The following is a 12480-nucleotide window of genomic DNA, read 5'->3' on the forward strand; positions in this document are numbered from 1 at the left end:
TTTGGTCTGAAGAAAGTGAGAGGATTTGAAGGAGGTGTTGTTGAGGGTGAGGACCAGTTCTACCAATCAAATGAGTGTGTCGGTGGAGGGGTATTGGTTGGGTCAGCGGGAGAGGAAGAAATGGAGGACTTGGAGGCCTTCGCCATGGTGGATGGATGTGTGTAACAACTGGATGTCCATGGTGAAGATGAGGCATTGGGGGCCAGGGAACTGAAAGTCATGGAGGAGATGGAGGTTGTGGGTGGTGTCCCAAATATATGTGGGAAGATCCTAAACCAAGGGGGACAGGACAATGGCGAGAAATGAGGAGGTATTGCTCCTGCTCCTTCATTGGGGCAGGAGCAGGCTGAGCTGATGGGTCGTCCGTGGTAGTCAGGTTTGTGGATTTTGGGTAGGACGTAGAACAGGCAGTGTGAGGTTGCCAGACTATGCGGTTGGATGCTGTGGATGGAAGATCCTCTGAGGTGATGAGGTTGGGAATGGTCTGGGAGATGATGGTTTGATGATGGGAGGTGAGGTTGTGGTTAACGGGGCAGTAGAAGGAGAAACCTGTGAGCTGGCGCCTTTCTTCAGCAGTGTAGAGGTCAGTGTGCCAAACTACCACTGCCCGCAGCCCTTACTGGCTGTTTTGATTGTGCGGTCAGGGTGGCAGTGGCATTCTCGGCGGCTGTGGAGGTAACATGGCCAGCTGGGCTGGGGTGAGTGACATCAGTGGCAGTGGAAGTGGCACATTCAGTGGTAACTGCGGGGGTGGAGATGGTGTCTGTCGCAGTGCAAGTGGAAGCCGTGCTTTTGGCGGTTTGTGTGGGACAGCATGGTCATCTGCAGTGTTCTGGTGAGTGACATCGTTAGGGTTGGAAGTGGCATAGAGGGCAGCAACCATGGAGGCGGAAGTGACATAAGAGACAGCATGCACCGAGATATGGGCAGCGGAGGTTATGACAGCAATCCCAGAGGGGGTATGGTCGGCGGTGACCGCAGACCATGAAGCGCGTGAGCGGAAGTGACATCATAATTCGCAGCGATAGTGGTGGCTGTAGCAGTCGCGTGGATAATGGCGTCCAAGCGATTCCAGAGGCTGGGAGAAAGCTCTGGAATGATCGAGGAATTCTGGGTTTGGAGATAAGTACATGAGAGTTTGGTGAACTTACATTCCTAAATGTACAATAAGCTGGAGAAAAACTTTTGTTGAGTGTGTGGATCCTTCTTAGGATGAAGAACAGCAGAGGTCCTTTGCAGGATGTGGCCCTGAGCTGCGGCAAGGCTGACTGCAGGGAGAGGAAGTGGCTGCACATGGCTGTGAGGATGGAACGGTGGATCCAGAGAGAGTACCCTTTCTGGAGGCTTTGGATTTGCTGTAGGTAGTGGTTGTCCTGGTCAAGTCCAAATTGTGAATGTAGTCTGGAGTCCATGCGGGATAAGTCGGTTGCATAGGCAGGTGCTGAGGTAGGAGATGTGGCTGTTGTACTAGCTCTGCTTCAGGACATGGCTAAAGATGTTGAGGGCAGAGGAGATGACCTACAGTGAGAGAGAGATTCACTGATATCCTTGTTGTGGAGGAGGAGAGCTTCTTGAAGCTAGGCATTCTTGACAGAGGCTTCGTGGTAAGGTTACAGTGATTGTGAGAAAGTGAGCAGTGCAGATGCTGGAGCTCAGAGTCAAAAAGTGTGGCACTGGAAAAGCACAGCAGGTCAGGCAACATCCGAGGAACAGGAGAATCGAGGTTTTGTCCCTTCTTCCGGAATTTGTTGGGGGATGGAGGCTGATGGATAATTAGGAGAGTGGTGGTGGGGCTGGGAGGAAGGTAGCTAAGAAGGCAATAGATAGATGCAGGTGGGGGGTGATTCTGATAGGTCGGTTGGGAGGGTGTAGCGGATAGGTGGCAAGGAAGATGGATAGGTCAAGAGGGCGATGCCGAGTTGGAGGGTTGGATCAGGGATGAGGTGCGGGGACGGGAGATTCAGAAACGAGTGAAGTTGATGTTGAAGGGTCCCAGTGCAGAAGATGAGGTGTTCTTCCTTCAGTTGTTGGGTGACTTGGATTTGGCGGTGGAGGAGGCCCAGGACTTGCATGTCCTTGACAAAGTGGAAGGGAGAGTTGAAGTGGTCGGCCAAAGGGCAGTGGGGTTGTTTGGTGCCTGTGTCCCAGAGATGTTCCTTGAAAAATTCCGCTAGTTGGCATCCTGTCTCTTTAAAGTTGTCCCGATGGACACCACATTGAGAGCAATGGACACAGTAGATAAGGTGTTTGCGTGTGCAGGAAAATCTCTGCCAGACGTGGAAGGGTCCTTTGGGGCCTTGGATGGAGGTGAGGTGAGAGGTGTGGGTGCAAGTTTTACACCTCTGCAGTAGTAAGGGAAGGTGTCGGAAATGGAGGGTGGGTTGGTGTGGGACGTGGACATAATGAGGGAGTCACGGAGGGAATGGTCTCTGCTGAACAATGAATAATAAGCCCATTTAACTGAATAACTCTTACATATGACAAATCAAGAAGTTAAACACATTTATTATCTTTTACCTATTACTAACATTTTTTGATACAAATGTTTTCCACAATTTCCACAAATATAAAATTAGTGTTGTCCTTTGTTATAGACACAACTCAGCTATACTTGTGAACTTAATGCATGTTTTAAAACTTAGTTAAGTCTCTTTCAAATATATTAAAATTTTTCAGGTGTTTGCATGGAGAATAATAGTGCAAATATGATTTCTTTTTTCTTCAGTTCAATGATTTCTAATTAATTATATTCTTCAGGCACTTAAACAGAACACCCATTTGGAGAAACAGGGAATCACAGACTTCTGCTTCTGGATTTTTGTGTTCAACTGCACATGTGCAAAATCCAGAAGTTGTTGCTACTTTCAGAGAAGTTACGTTGATAAATATTCACAAATACTGCAAAATCTGGGCAATAACTTGTTCATAAAGAGCTCATGTTAGATATGGTGGATATGAAGTCCAGGATTCTGTGCAGGAAGTGCTGGAAAGCTAAGTTCAGGAGGAACTAACACCTGAAGAAGAGTCACTGGACCACTCTGCTTTCTCTACACAAATGCTGCCAGATCTGCTGAGCTTTTCCAGCAATTTCTGTTTGGGAAACTAATTCCTTCCCACCCTGTAATGAGAAAACTCACTCGTTCAATTAGGTACAAAAGTGCTATCCGGTGAGATTCTCATCCCATCAGAGGCCATGTTACTGAAGTCCAATCCCACATGAAGCTACAGGCCAATCAGATGCCAGCAATCTCAGGCATGGAGAGTATCTCTAAAGGTTTATACACAGCAACCATGAGAAGGTACACCATTGAGTAGGTAAGTGGTGTTTCAGGGGGGCATTGTAGGTTTGGATGCAAGGAATGGGGTGTGGATTTCAATAAACACCAAGCTAGGACTATTTAAGAACACGCACCTTTAAAGCTATCTAATAAGTCACCCTGTTAGGAACCCTGCTAGGAAAAGCAAGTGTTATGTTTCTCAGTTAGTGTATCGGTATAACTTTAAGAGACATATTCATCACTTTGTCATAGCATGTGACCTGAGGGTATAGGGATCTCAGATGCCATCTTAATCTGGATAATTTGAGGTATGACACTGTGATGGAAGTAAGCTATGTTTTGTAATCAAATAGCTTAATGTTGCAAAGACACTGAAGTGTCTGGGAATATAATATTTATACATATAAGTGAGCCACAATGAACACCTGTTGGGTCTTTAAATACCATGTTCCCCACATCCAGATGTTTGTGTTACAAGGCTTGAACATTGCTGCATCAGATAAAGATACAGTACTGGAGACAGAATGCACATCAACTGATGATGAACCGGCGATGAAATGAAGTAGCCATGAATTCACCACTTATTTGGTCTCTGCTTGAGAAAATTGTTCGTGGAACATCTCACTCAGAACATAATTGCTGAAGTGATGAGAATGGGACAAGTATTTCTCCAAGATTTACTCCCCTAATTATTTGCGCTGTTTGTCACATGACCTACCAAGGAGGGTAGAATTGCATCCCATGAAACTATTTTCACCAGCAAGAAGTCAGGAACCAGAGGGTTCTGATTTAAGATAATTTTTAAAATAACCACTGAGCAGATGAGACCAAAGGTATTTAGAAATGATTAGTTTCGATCTGGATAACATTTCTTTAGAAAGTGTAAAATACTGTATGACCATAAGACAATATGAAATAGGAACTGGTGTATGTTATTTGGCTCCTCGAGTCTGCTCTGTCATTCAATAAGATTATGGCTGATCTGACAGTTCTCACATTTGCTTTTCTATCCTTTCCCTGCAAGTCTTGATTTCCCCTACTCTTCAAGAATATATGTGAATGTGTGAAATATGGACAGTAAGATTGGTCAGTTACAGGTGCAGATTGCCATGTGAAAAAATAATGTTGTTAGTCTAGCAGAGATCTGACACAAGGAAGGGAAGAACTCGGTGTAGAATATTCACAGTTATAAAGTGTGCGGAGAAGATAGGAAAGTAAAAAATGGAGGGATGGCAGTATGGCTAAGAAAAGCATTGCAACGATGTAGAAAGAAGATGGTCCCAAGGATTCAAGGACAGAGTTGATTTGGCTAGGATTCAGGAACAAGAAATGTGCAATTATTTGATGAAGTCTACAGACCACCAAAGATGCAGAGGAACCAACCTGCAAGGAAATTACGAAAAGGTGCAAGCATCATAGAGTAGTTTTAATAGAGGACTCAGTGGCTCAGTGGTTAGCACTGCTGCCTCACAGCACCAGGGTCCCAGGTTCGATTCCAGCCTCGGGCGACTGTCTGTGTGGAGTTTGCACATTCTCCCTGTGTCTGCGTGGGTTTACTCTGGGTGCTCCGGTTTCCTCCCACAGTCCAAAGATGTGCAGGTTAGGTGAATTGGCCACGCTAAATTGCCCATAGTGTTAGGTGCATTAGTCAGAGGGGAAGTGGGTCCGTGTGGGTTACTCTTCGGAGGGTCGGTGTGGACTGGTTGGGCCGAAGGGCCTGCTTCCACACTGTAGGGAATCTAATCTAAAAATTACCAAAATATAGACCAGCATAGCGGTAATATAAAGAGCAGAAAGAGGCAAAAGATCCTAGACAACTCGGAAAATATTCTATAGTAGTAAATGTCCAATCCTTCAAGAAATGAAGTGGGCCAAATAGACTGAGTATACATTTCTCAGTGACTGCATCTGGCTCAGAATTTCCAACCCCACTCTTCCCCCCCACCCATGTGGATTCCAACTGAAGTTTCATCCTTGTAATTTAAATTCACTCAGCATCACAAATGTGTCTGATGTACAACACTCCTCAGACAGCTCACTGCCCCTCCCTCTCTGTCCCTCCAGGCATTAAGGATGACATGGAGCCCAGTTATGCCTGTCGCTTTGTGGGTGTGTAGAACATTTCCTGGTTCTAAACCAATTCTGACCCCCTAGCTACAACTCTCTCTATGCTACATGGCATATGTACAGGTAGCTCTTTTATAATGGAATGGTCGCATTCTTGTACAGTCTCGCATTATAGAAAAATTTCACTTTAGAAACAGCATTTAAAGTGTTGGTGATATAATCATGTTACAGCCAACACATACTTTAACAGTTCGCACTTTAGAAACAGTATCCCCAATTCATCATCGTATTACAGCGAGTTCGCGTTAACAGAACGTGTGTTAAAGCAGAACAACCTGTACCAATGTTTTCCTAGCTATAATCAGTTCTGAATCAGGTCCCTGGAAATGTTAATTCTCTCCACAGATGCTACCAGACCTGCTGAGTTTTCCACGCAATTTCTGTTTTGGATTTCCAATATCCACCTTTCTTTATTTTTCTTTGGACAGCAAATGAATGTTGGAGAGCATTTATGATACAATGTATCGTTTGGGTTTGAATGACAGTGGGGAAAAATGTCAAAGTCAAGATTAGAGTGGTGCTGGAAAAGCACAGCAGGTCGGGCAGCATCCATAGAGCAAGAAAATCGACATTTCAGGCAAAAGGTGCAGGACAAGTACAGCAAGCAGCTAGAAAAACGCACTATATCTTAAGCTTTATTAATAGGGGCATAGAGTACAGGAATGACCTCAAAAAATGTCAAATCCAGAGTAAGAATAATTAATTGGGGGAAAGCTGATTTCAATGAGGTATGAACAGAGCTGGGCCAGATAACACTGATGCCAAATGTAGTCGAACAATGAGCTAGCATCAAAAATACTCCTTTTCTGAAAATGTAGCAGCTATTGATGTGGTGTACATGGACTTGGGATCTGATACAGTCTTACATAACAGACTTGTGAAAAAGCTTTAGTTGATGGAATAAAAGGGGCAGTAGCAAAATAGATACAAAATTGGCTGGCTATTCTTCAGTTTGAAGGAAGGTTTGTAGTGGCGTTCCCCAGAGATCAAAGGTTGGACCCTTGTTTTATTGATACAGGTTAATGATCTAGATCTGGACATACAGTAGAAAATCCCCAATATTCTCGATGATGCAAAACATGTAAAACATTGTCCTCCTCACAATTTGTAACGTGGAACTCCAAAACACAGACAAATTGGTGTAGTGAGCAGATAGATGGTAAATGAAGTTCCATGTAGTGATACAGACCTAGGTATAACTTAGGTAATACATTTTGGTAAGATATAGTAAAAATCAAAGGATGCTACCCTAATGCTTATGCAGGAGCAGAGAGACCTGGGTATAAATATGCATAAGTCTCAAAAGGTGCAGGACAAGTACAGCAAGCAGTTAGAAAAATGCACAATATTTTAAACTTTATTAATGGGGCATGGAGTACAGGAGAAGAAGGTGATGTTGGATTTGTATAAATCATTTTTTAGACTTCAGCTGGTCTGATGCATATGATTCTGGGCACCACATTTTAGGAAGGTTGTGATTGCAACAGAGGTTCATGAGAATGACTCTGTATAAGAGAAATTTTAGTTTCCATAGATGGGACAGTTTTCCATGGGAAAGAGCAAGCTAAATCAAGATGATGATTTTCAAAATCATAAGGAAGCTGAGCAGAGTAAATAGGGAGAAACTGTTTCTGCTCTTAAAAGTCGAGATCGTGAGTGTACAGATATAAGAATTTGCAAAAGACACAAATATGATGTGAGAAAACACTTTTATTGCAGCGAATAGTTAGGGTCTGGAACTCATTGCCTGGAAGTGTGGTGGAGGCAAATTCAAATGAGGTATTTGATGCTTATTTAAATGAATGTGTTCAGAGGTAAGCAGAAAAGGCAGGAATTGCATTGAGTGAGGATGCTCATTCAGAGAGCCAGTGCAAACATGATGGGCAGAACGATTTCCTTCCACATGGTAATACCTCTGCGATTCTGCGGCTCATTGGATAGCTCTTTCAAAGAGCTGGAACAGGCACAATGGGCTGAAGAACCTCCTCCTCCTGTGTTTTCTGATTTGTTTTATATTTATGATTTTGCTTCACATGAAATACTTAAAAGGCAAAGGTAGACAACTTGAATTGCTCTGTCCTTTTAGAAATTTATTGTATGTTTTGTATTTTATACAAATTTCAAGAACCTTTGATCTTTTCCGCCTTTCAACTTCACATTCAGAACTGTGAATTAAAAAAACTGCTGATACTCCAATAATTTGATGATATTGTGTAAATTTATGGGTGTAAATCTTATTACAAACTCTGGAAGCAAAATGTGATAAAATAATACTTCTCTACCTACTTAAGCAGAACATGACAGCCAGAAGCTGAAACAGATAATTTATGACAAACAGCCTCTCCATAATTAGTAGTGTCCCACAGGCTAACACAGTCTTCTTAACATTTTATTACATATGTCAAATGATGCTTCAATTAATGTGTTGCAATTTATTTGCTTATACATTGAAAAGAACATTTTACTTCACAAAATCCACAGCAAATATTTTACAAACATTCACTTTTGGAACTGAATAGTCATCTTTTCAATGCTTCTGGTTCTCTTTACTTGTGATAGTTCATCAATACATTGAATCAATTGTACAATTCTCAATCTATTTATTTATGTTAAGTTCAATGCATGGTAAAAAAACATGCACCTCTTTGGGTCAAATCTATATTATACAATTGACAAATTATTGTCTCATCTTGCCTAAAAGGTAAATATACAAGTAATACATAGGTCAACATAGCTGCATTAAAGTTAATAGTTTCAATTTTCAAGGAGTCTCTGACAAAGGAGAGCAAAGTTACTGATCCATTAATCAGTGGCTGAATTATATCCATGTAAACCTATGGCTATGAGATTATTTCTGGGGAATAAGTTATCCTTTGCCTGCACCTCACTCAATAAGTACAAGCTGTACAAAACAAGTTGCATTTGGAACTATGGGTGTTGGCAACTTAAGTGCATGCAACATTCTTGTCAGTTCCTGGATAGATAGAGACTGAAAATGTCGGAGTTTTGTTGTGTACTTGTGTTGTCCAATCCAGGTACATGATATGTAAATGGCATGGCAGCCCAAGCGAGCATAAAAATTTTGTAAGATTCTTGAAGAAAAATGTGAAACTTCGGTTTTTCTTTTGCTCTTTTTTTATTTGATTGCACAATTTACTGTAACAAGTGTCACGCTATTTAAATCTGCCTGAAATTTACAATTTCACCATTATGTAAGTCTTTTAATACTTGAGAAACAAGCAGTAATCATTTCGCATTCAATATGAAAAATGTTGGAATTTATCCCAGGATATTATACCACTTCTGACCAACTTTTATTTCTGTTAATAATTTCTGACTTTGCCAGTACTACCACATAAGGACCTGCATAAATTTTAACTGAAGAGACAGACAAATTTTAGATTGAACAGTTAACTCCAAAGGTGCATAAGCCAAAAATGTAAGTACCATTTTGACAGTATTTCCAAAAATATATCATCAGGTTTAGTATATTTTGAACAACTGTTTTACTTTGTGAGCGGGACTGACATCTAGTGATAGCTTACAAACATTGAGAAAGAAACCATTGAATAATTTATCAATTGGAGCTCTGCACTGGAGACCAGTGTAAAGATTTGTTAAATGTTCCGATCAAGGTAATCTGGAGCTCACAGGAATCCTACTCAAAACAGGCTTAAGGTGGACATTGTCATCTACAAAAGCTGAAATTCAAGGAGAAGTCAATAAAATGAAGCCTTCTTATTGGCTTTCATTTTGGCCTTTTCTCTTTGATGTAAAAATAACTGCTCTTTGGCAACTGTGTGGAAATTAATAATAAAACTGCATGCAAATGATGCAATAGCAATGAAAATAAAATCTCAAAGCTGGTGGAGAAACATTTGATTTAATGATAACATTGCAAATTCTGTACTTTCTGAATCAAACGGATAAATTCACATATCGAGTATCAATTTGCTTTCGTTTGATTCGGCCTGCATATTTTTCTTTAAATAAGATCTGTTCTATTTCACATAGTGATAAAGCATCTGGTATCGTTTGCTGTTTCTGTGCTGCTATTTCCAACTACAGTTTTAAACCCAAATTGAAGAAGTTGACACAGCACTTTGATTAGGTGTAGAAAGCTCATATCTTACCATAAACATGAACAGAAATTGTTGGAAAAGCTCAGCAGATCTGGCAGCATCAGTGGAGAGAAATCAGAATTAACCCCGCTCTGAGGAAGGTTCACCGGACCCGAGACGTTAACTCCGATTTCTCTCCACAGATGCTGCCAGGCCTGCTGAGCTTTTCCAACAATTTCTGTTTTTGTTTCTGATTTATAGCATCCACAGTTCTTTCGGTTTTTATTCATAACTTGCCATTATCGTTTGATATGTATGGTTCAAAGTTTGTGGTGCTGTCAAACTAGTTTGTAAGCACTGCTTAATTGGTCAGCATATCTATAAGACAATTACCTCATGGATTCAGCCCTATCACATTCTGTCAATTGCTAGGTGTCCTGAGACCAAGAAGCCCTTATGCAAACATGGTTGAAGATGTAGTCACTATTAAACCATGATGGCAAGCAGTCTCATTAAAGTATTTAAATAAATGACCCACCTTCTGCCTGAGGCTTCAATTCCTATCCTTCACAGCACTTCCATTAAAACCGGAAATCTTTGAGGGAGGTTGGACACCTGTTTCAGATTGCTAAAATTTTGACTTGACCTCAACTCATCTATTTCAGCCATTTGTGGATGAAATGGGTGTAATTTTCTCCTCCCAGGACAGGGCGAAAAGGAGGCATAATTTGACAAGTTGGCTCTGGAGAAATATTTTCCCCTTTGTCATTAGCTCTGTAATTTATTATGGACACGGTAGTCCACTGTGGACTTTCTCAACGCAACAGCAAACAGAATTTGATTATTGACAACTCCAAACAGTAATCAAGATATCAGTGCATTTTCTCGGTCCCTAAAGAAATGGTATCATCCTAAAGTCTCATCTTTTTAGGCTATAAAGGGTGCAGACATGGAGCAATCCCACTTGTAGATCAATAATTACAAGTTCCTCATCATATCTGGACAATAAGAAGAGACCAGTACCTTGAAGTATAGTTTGAGAATGGGGACTTATTGCTGTTTAGTCAGTGCTTGCAGGTCTTTGACTGGATGGTTGAGCAGCAAATGTTTATTTAATGGAGAAATCTGCAATTCTCTTAGTAAAGAAACATGAACTAATGTAAACTAAAAATAATGGCATGAAAGACAGACAGGTGTCCTTACCTGTAAGGAAGGTAATAGAATACAGTACTTGGAAATATGTAAATGGTAAATAACTATCAATTTATCCACTGTATTAGTTTAAGTTGAAGATTTAATTTATTTACCTATACTTTCATTGGGCTGAAGCTTACCATATTTTGGCAAACTTCCATTTTCCGCACATTTCATGGAGAGTTATTTTCCACGAGCCCTATTGAGATTTTTGTTTCACGTTATTGCCCAGTACTCACCCCACTGACAACCTACCCTGCCCTTATGGCACTCCTTTTGTATGATATTGGCTGGATCCTCCCACCTGCCACTGTCCGGTGTCCCAGAATAGACCGTCAGCTCTGCCTCCCATGCTGCACTTAAAAGGCTATTGCTCATCTGAACAAGCACTGGCAGCTCAGAGCTGCCCCTGTAGAGTTTGTGACATTTACCCTGTCACAGCAGAAAAGGGGAAACTGGTGGAAATTATCAGTAATTCTTGACATCTAGTTTCTATCTGGTGCATGATAGAATAGGAAATGGCATCTTAGTGAGGTGAAATTAAGCACTAATGATGATAGTAATGAGAGACAATCTATTAATGGGCCTCTTGCTGCTCACTAGCGAGAATCTTGTCCCAACATCTGAAACCCTTTTGGATGATGTTACTTGTTGCTCCTGTGTTGAGAAAGTTCTCACTCAACTTTTCATTGATGCTCTCAGATTTCTCACCATAGTCCATAATATTCAGGGCTTGAGAGGACTCCATTCATTATTTATAAAGCCAGGAGGGAAGCTCAATGCTTACACCTGGCATTGAGAGGACAGGCTTATACTCTTTGATATCTTTAATGTCAATGCCCCTTGGCATTGTTGTGAGGAGCAGGTTCGGAGAAGTGATGGACTACAATGGAGGAGGATATGAGATAAACCGAGGCTGATGTTCAGTGGTAACACCCTCAGCTTCAGAGGACATGTGCCAAATATCCTGGTCACAAGCAACAAACTGTTGCTGATGCAATATTGTCTGTACCCCTAACAGAATAGCCCATTTTTAGCCACAAGTTAGGATCCCTGATGCAATGGAAATGATCCACACAGCTTTTCCAGAATGAGACCAGCGAATGTAAGGGAGTTGAAGCAAAACATGAACATATTTGCACTTTACAACACTAGCTACCCTACTCAGTTAAGTTTCAAAGTTCTCAAATCATTTCAGGAGTGAGTGAGAGTGACTGAGTGGGTGATTGAATGAGTTGATAGTGAGTGGGTGTGTCAGTAGGTAACTGGGGGAGTGAATGATTGAAGGAATGGGTAAATGGTTGGAAGGAAGGCAATTTTTGATTAGAATAGAAGTTCCTTCAAAACAAGGGAATTGACAAGATTGCCTTGATTAAAAGTGTACTTTTGAGCTGCATACAAAGCCAGTATGGTGTACTATAGAAGCTGAAAGAATATTTTGTTGGTGTACATAGTTTTCATAACAGCAAATGTAAGATTCTTGTTCTTAAATAAACACTAACTTTACATTTGCATTGACACAAAGTTTGGGGCAATCTAAAGTTTTTAAAATGGAATCATGGACAGCAGAAGCCTCATTATGCATTCGGCATCCAGTGGCATCTTTACTAAATTACAACTATTCAAAAAACAAACACACGCTTGTAATTTTGCAGAGCAAGCAATGGATGATTCCAAGAAAAAGAACTCTAAAATGTTTTGCTTACCATTATCAAGAAGGAACATTGCAGAATTATCACATCTAATCTTCCCTTAGATGATCAGAAAGATCCAGAAAAATTCTCCAAGGTTCTTGAAGACCAGTTTAAGGAGGAAAAAAA

At 41.0% G+C, this 12480-nt stretch overlaps 1 protein-coding gene across 1 annotated transcript in view; it reads left to right on the forward strand.

The window, feature by feature from the left end:
- The first annotated feature begins 680 nt into the window (after positions 1–680).
- Positions 681–12480, forward strand: part of LOC148149429 (uncharacterized) — a 29267-nt gene continuing 17467 nt past the window's right edge. The window contains exon 1 of the mRNA XM_087990217.1: positions 681–798. Within this exon, the coding sequence (XP_087846343.1) occupies positions 681–798 (118 nt within the window). The remainder of the gene's footprint in view (positions 799–12480) is intronic.

This window comes from Chiloscyllium plagiosum, unplaced genomic scaffold (assembly GCF_037043375.1).
Source record: "Chiloscyllium plagiosum isolate Xiang-an unplaced genomic scaffold, Cpla_swu_hap1 HiC_scaffold_8, whole genome shotgun sequence".
NCBI lineage: Eukaryota > Metazoa > Chordata > Chondrichthyes > Orectolobiformes > Hemiscylliidae > Chiloscyllium > Chiloscyllium plagiosum.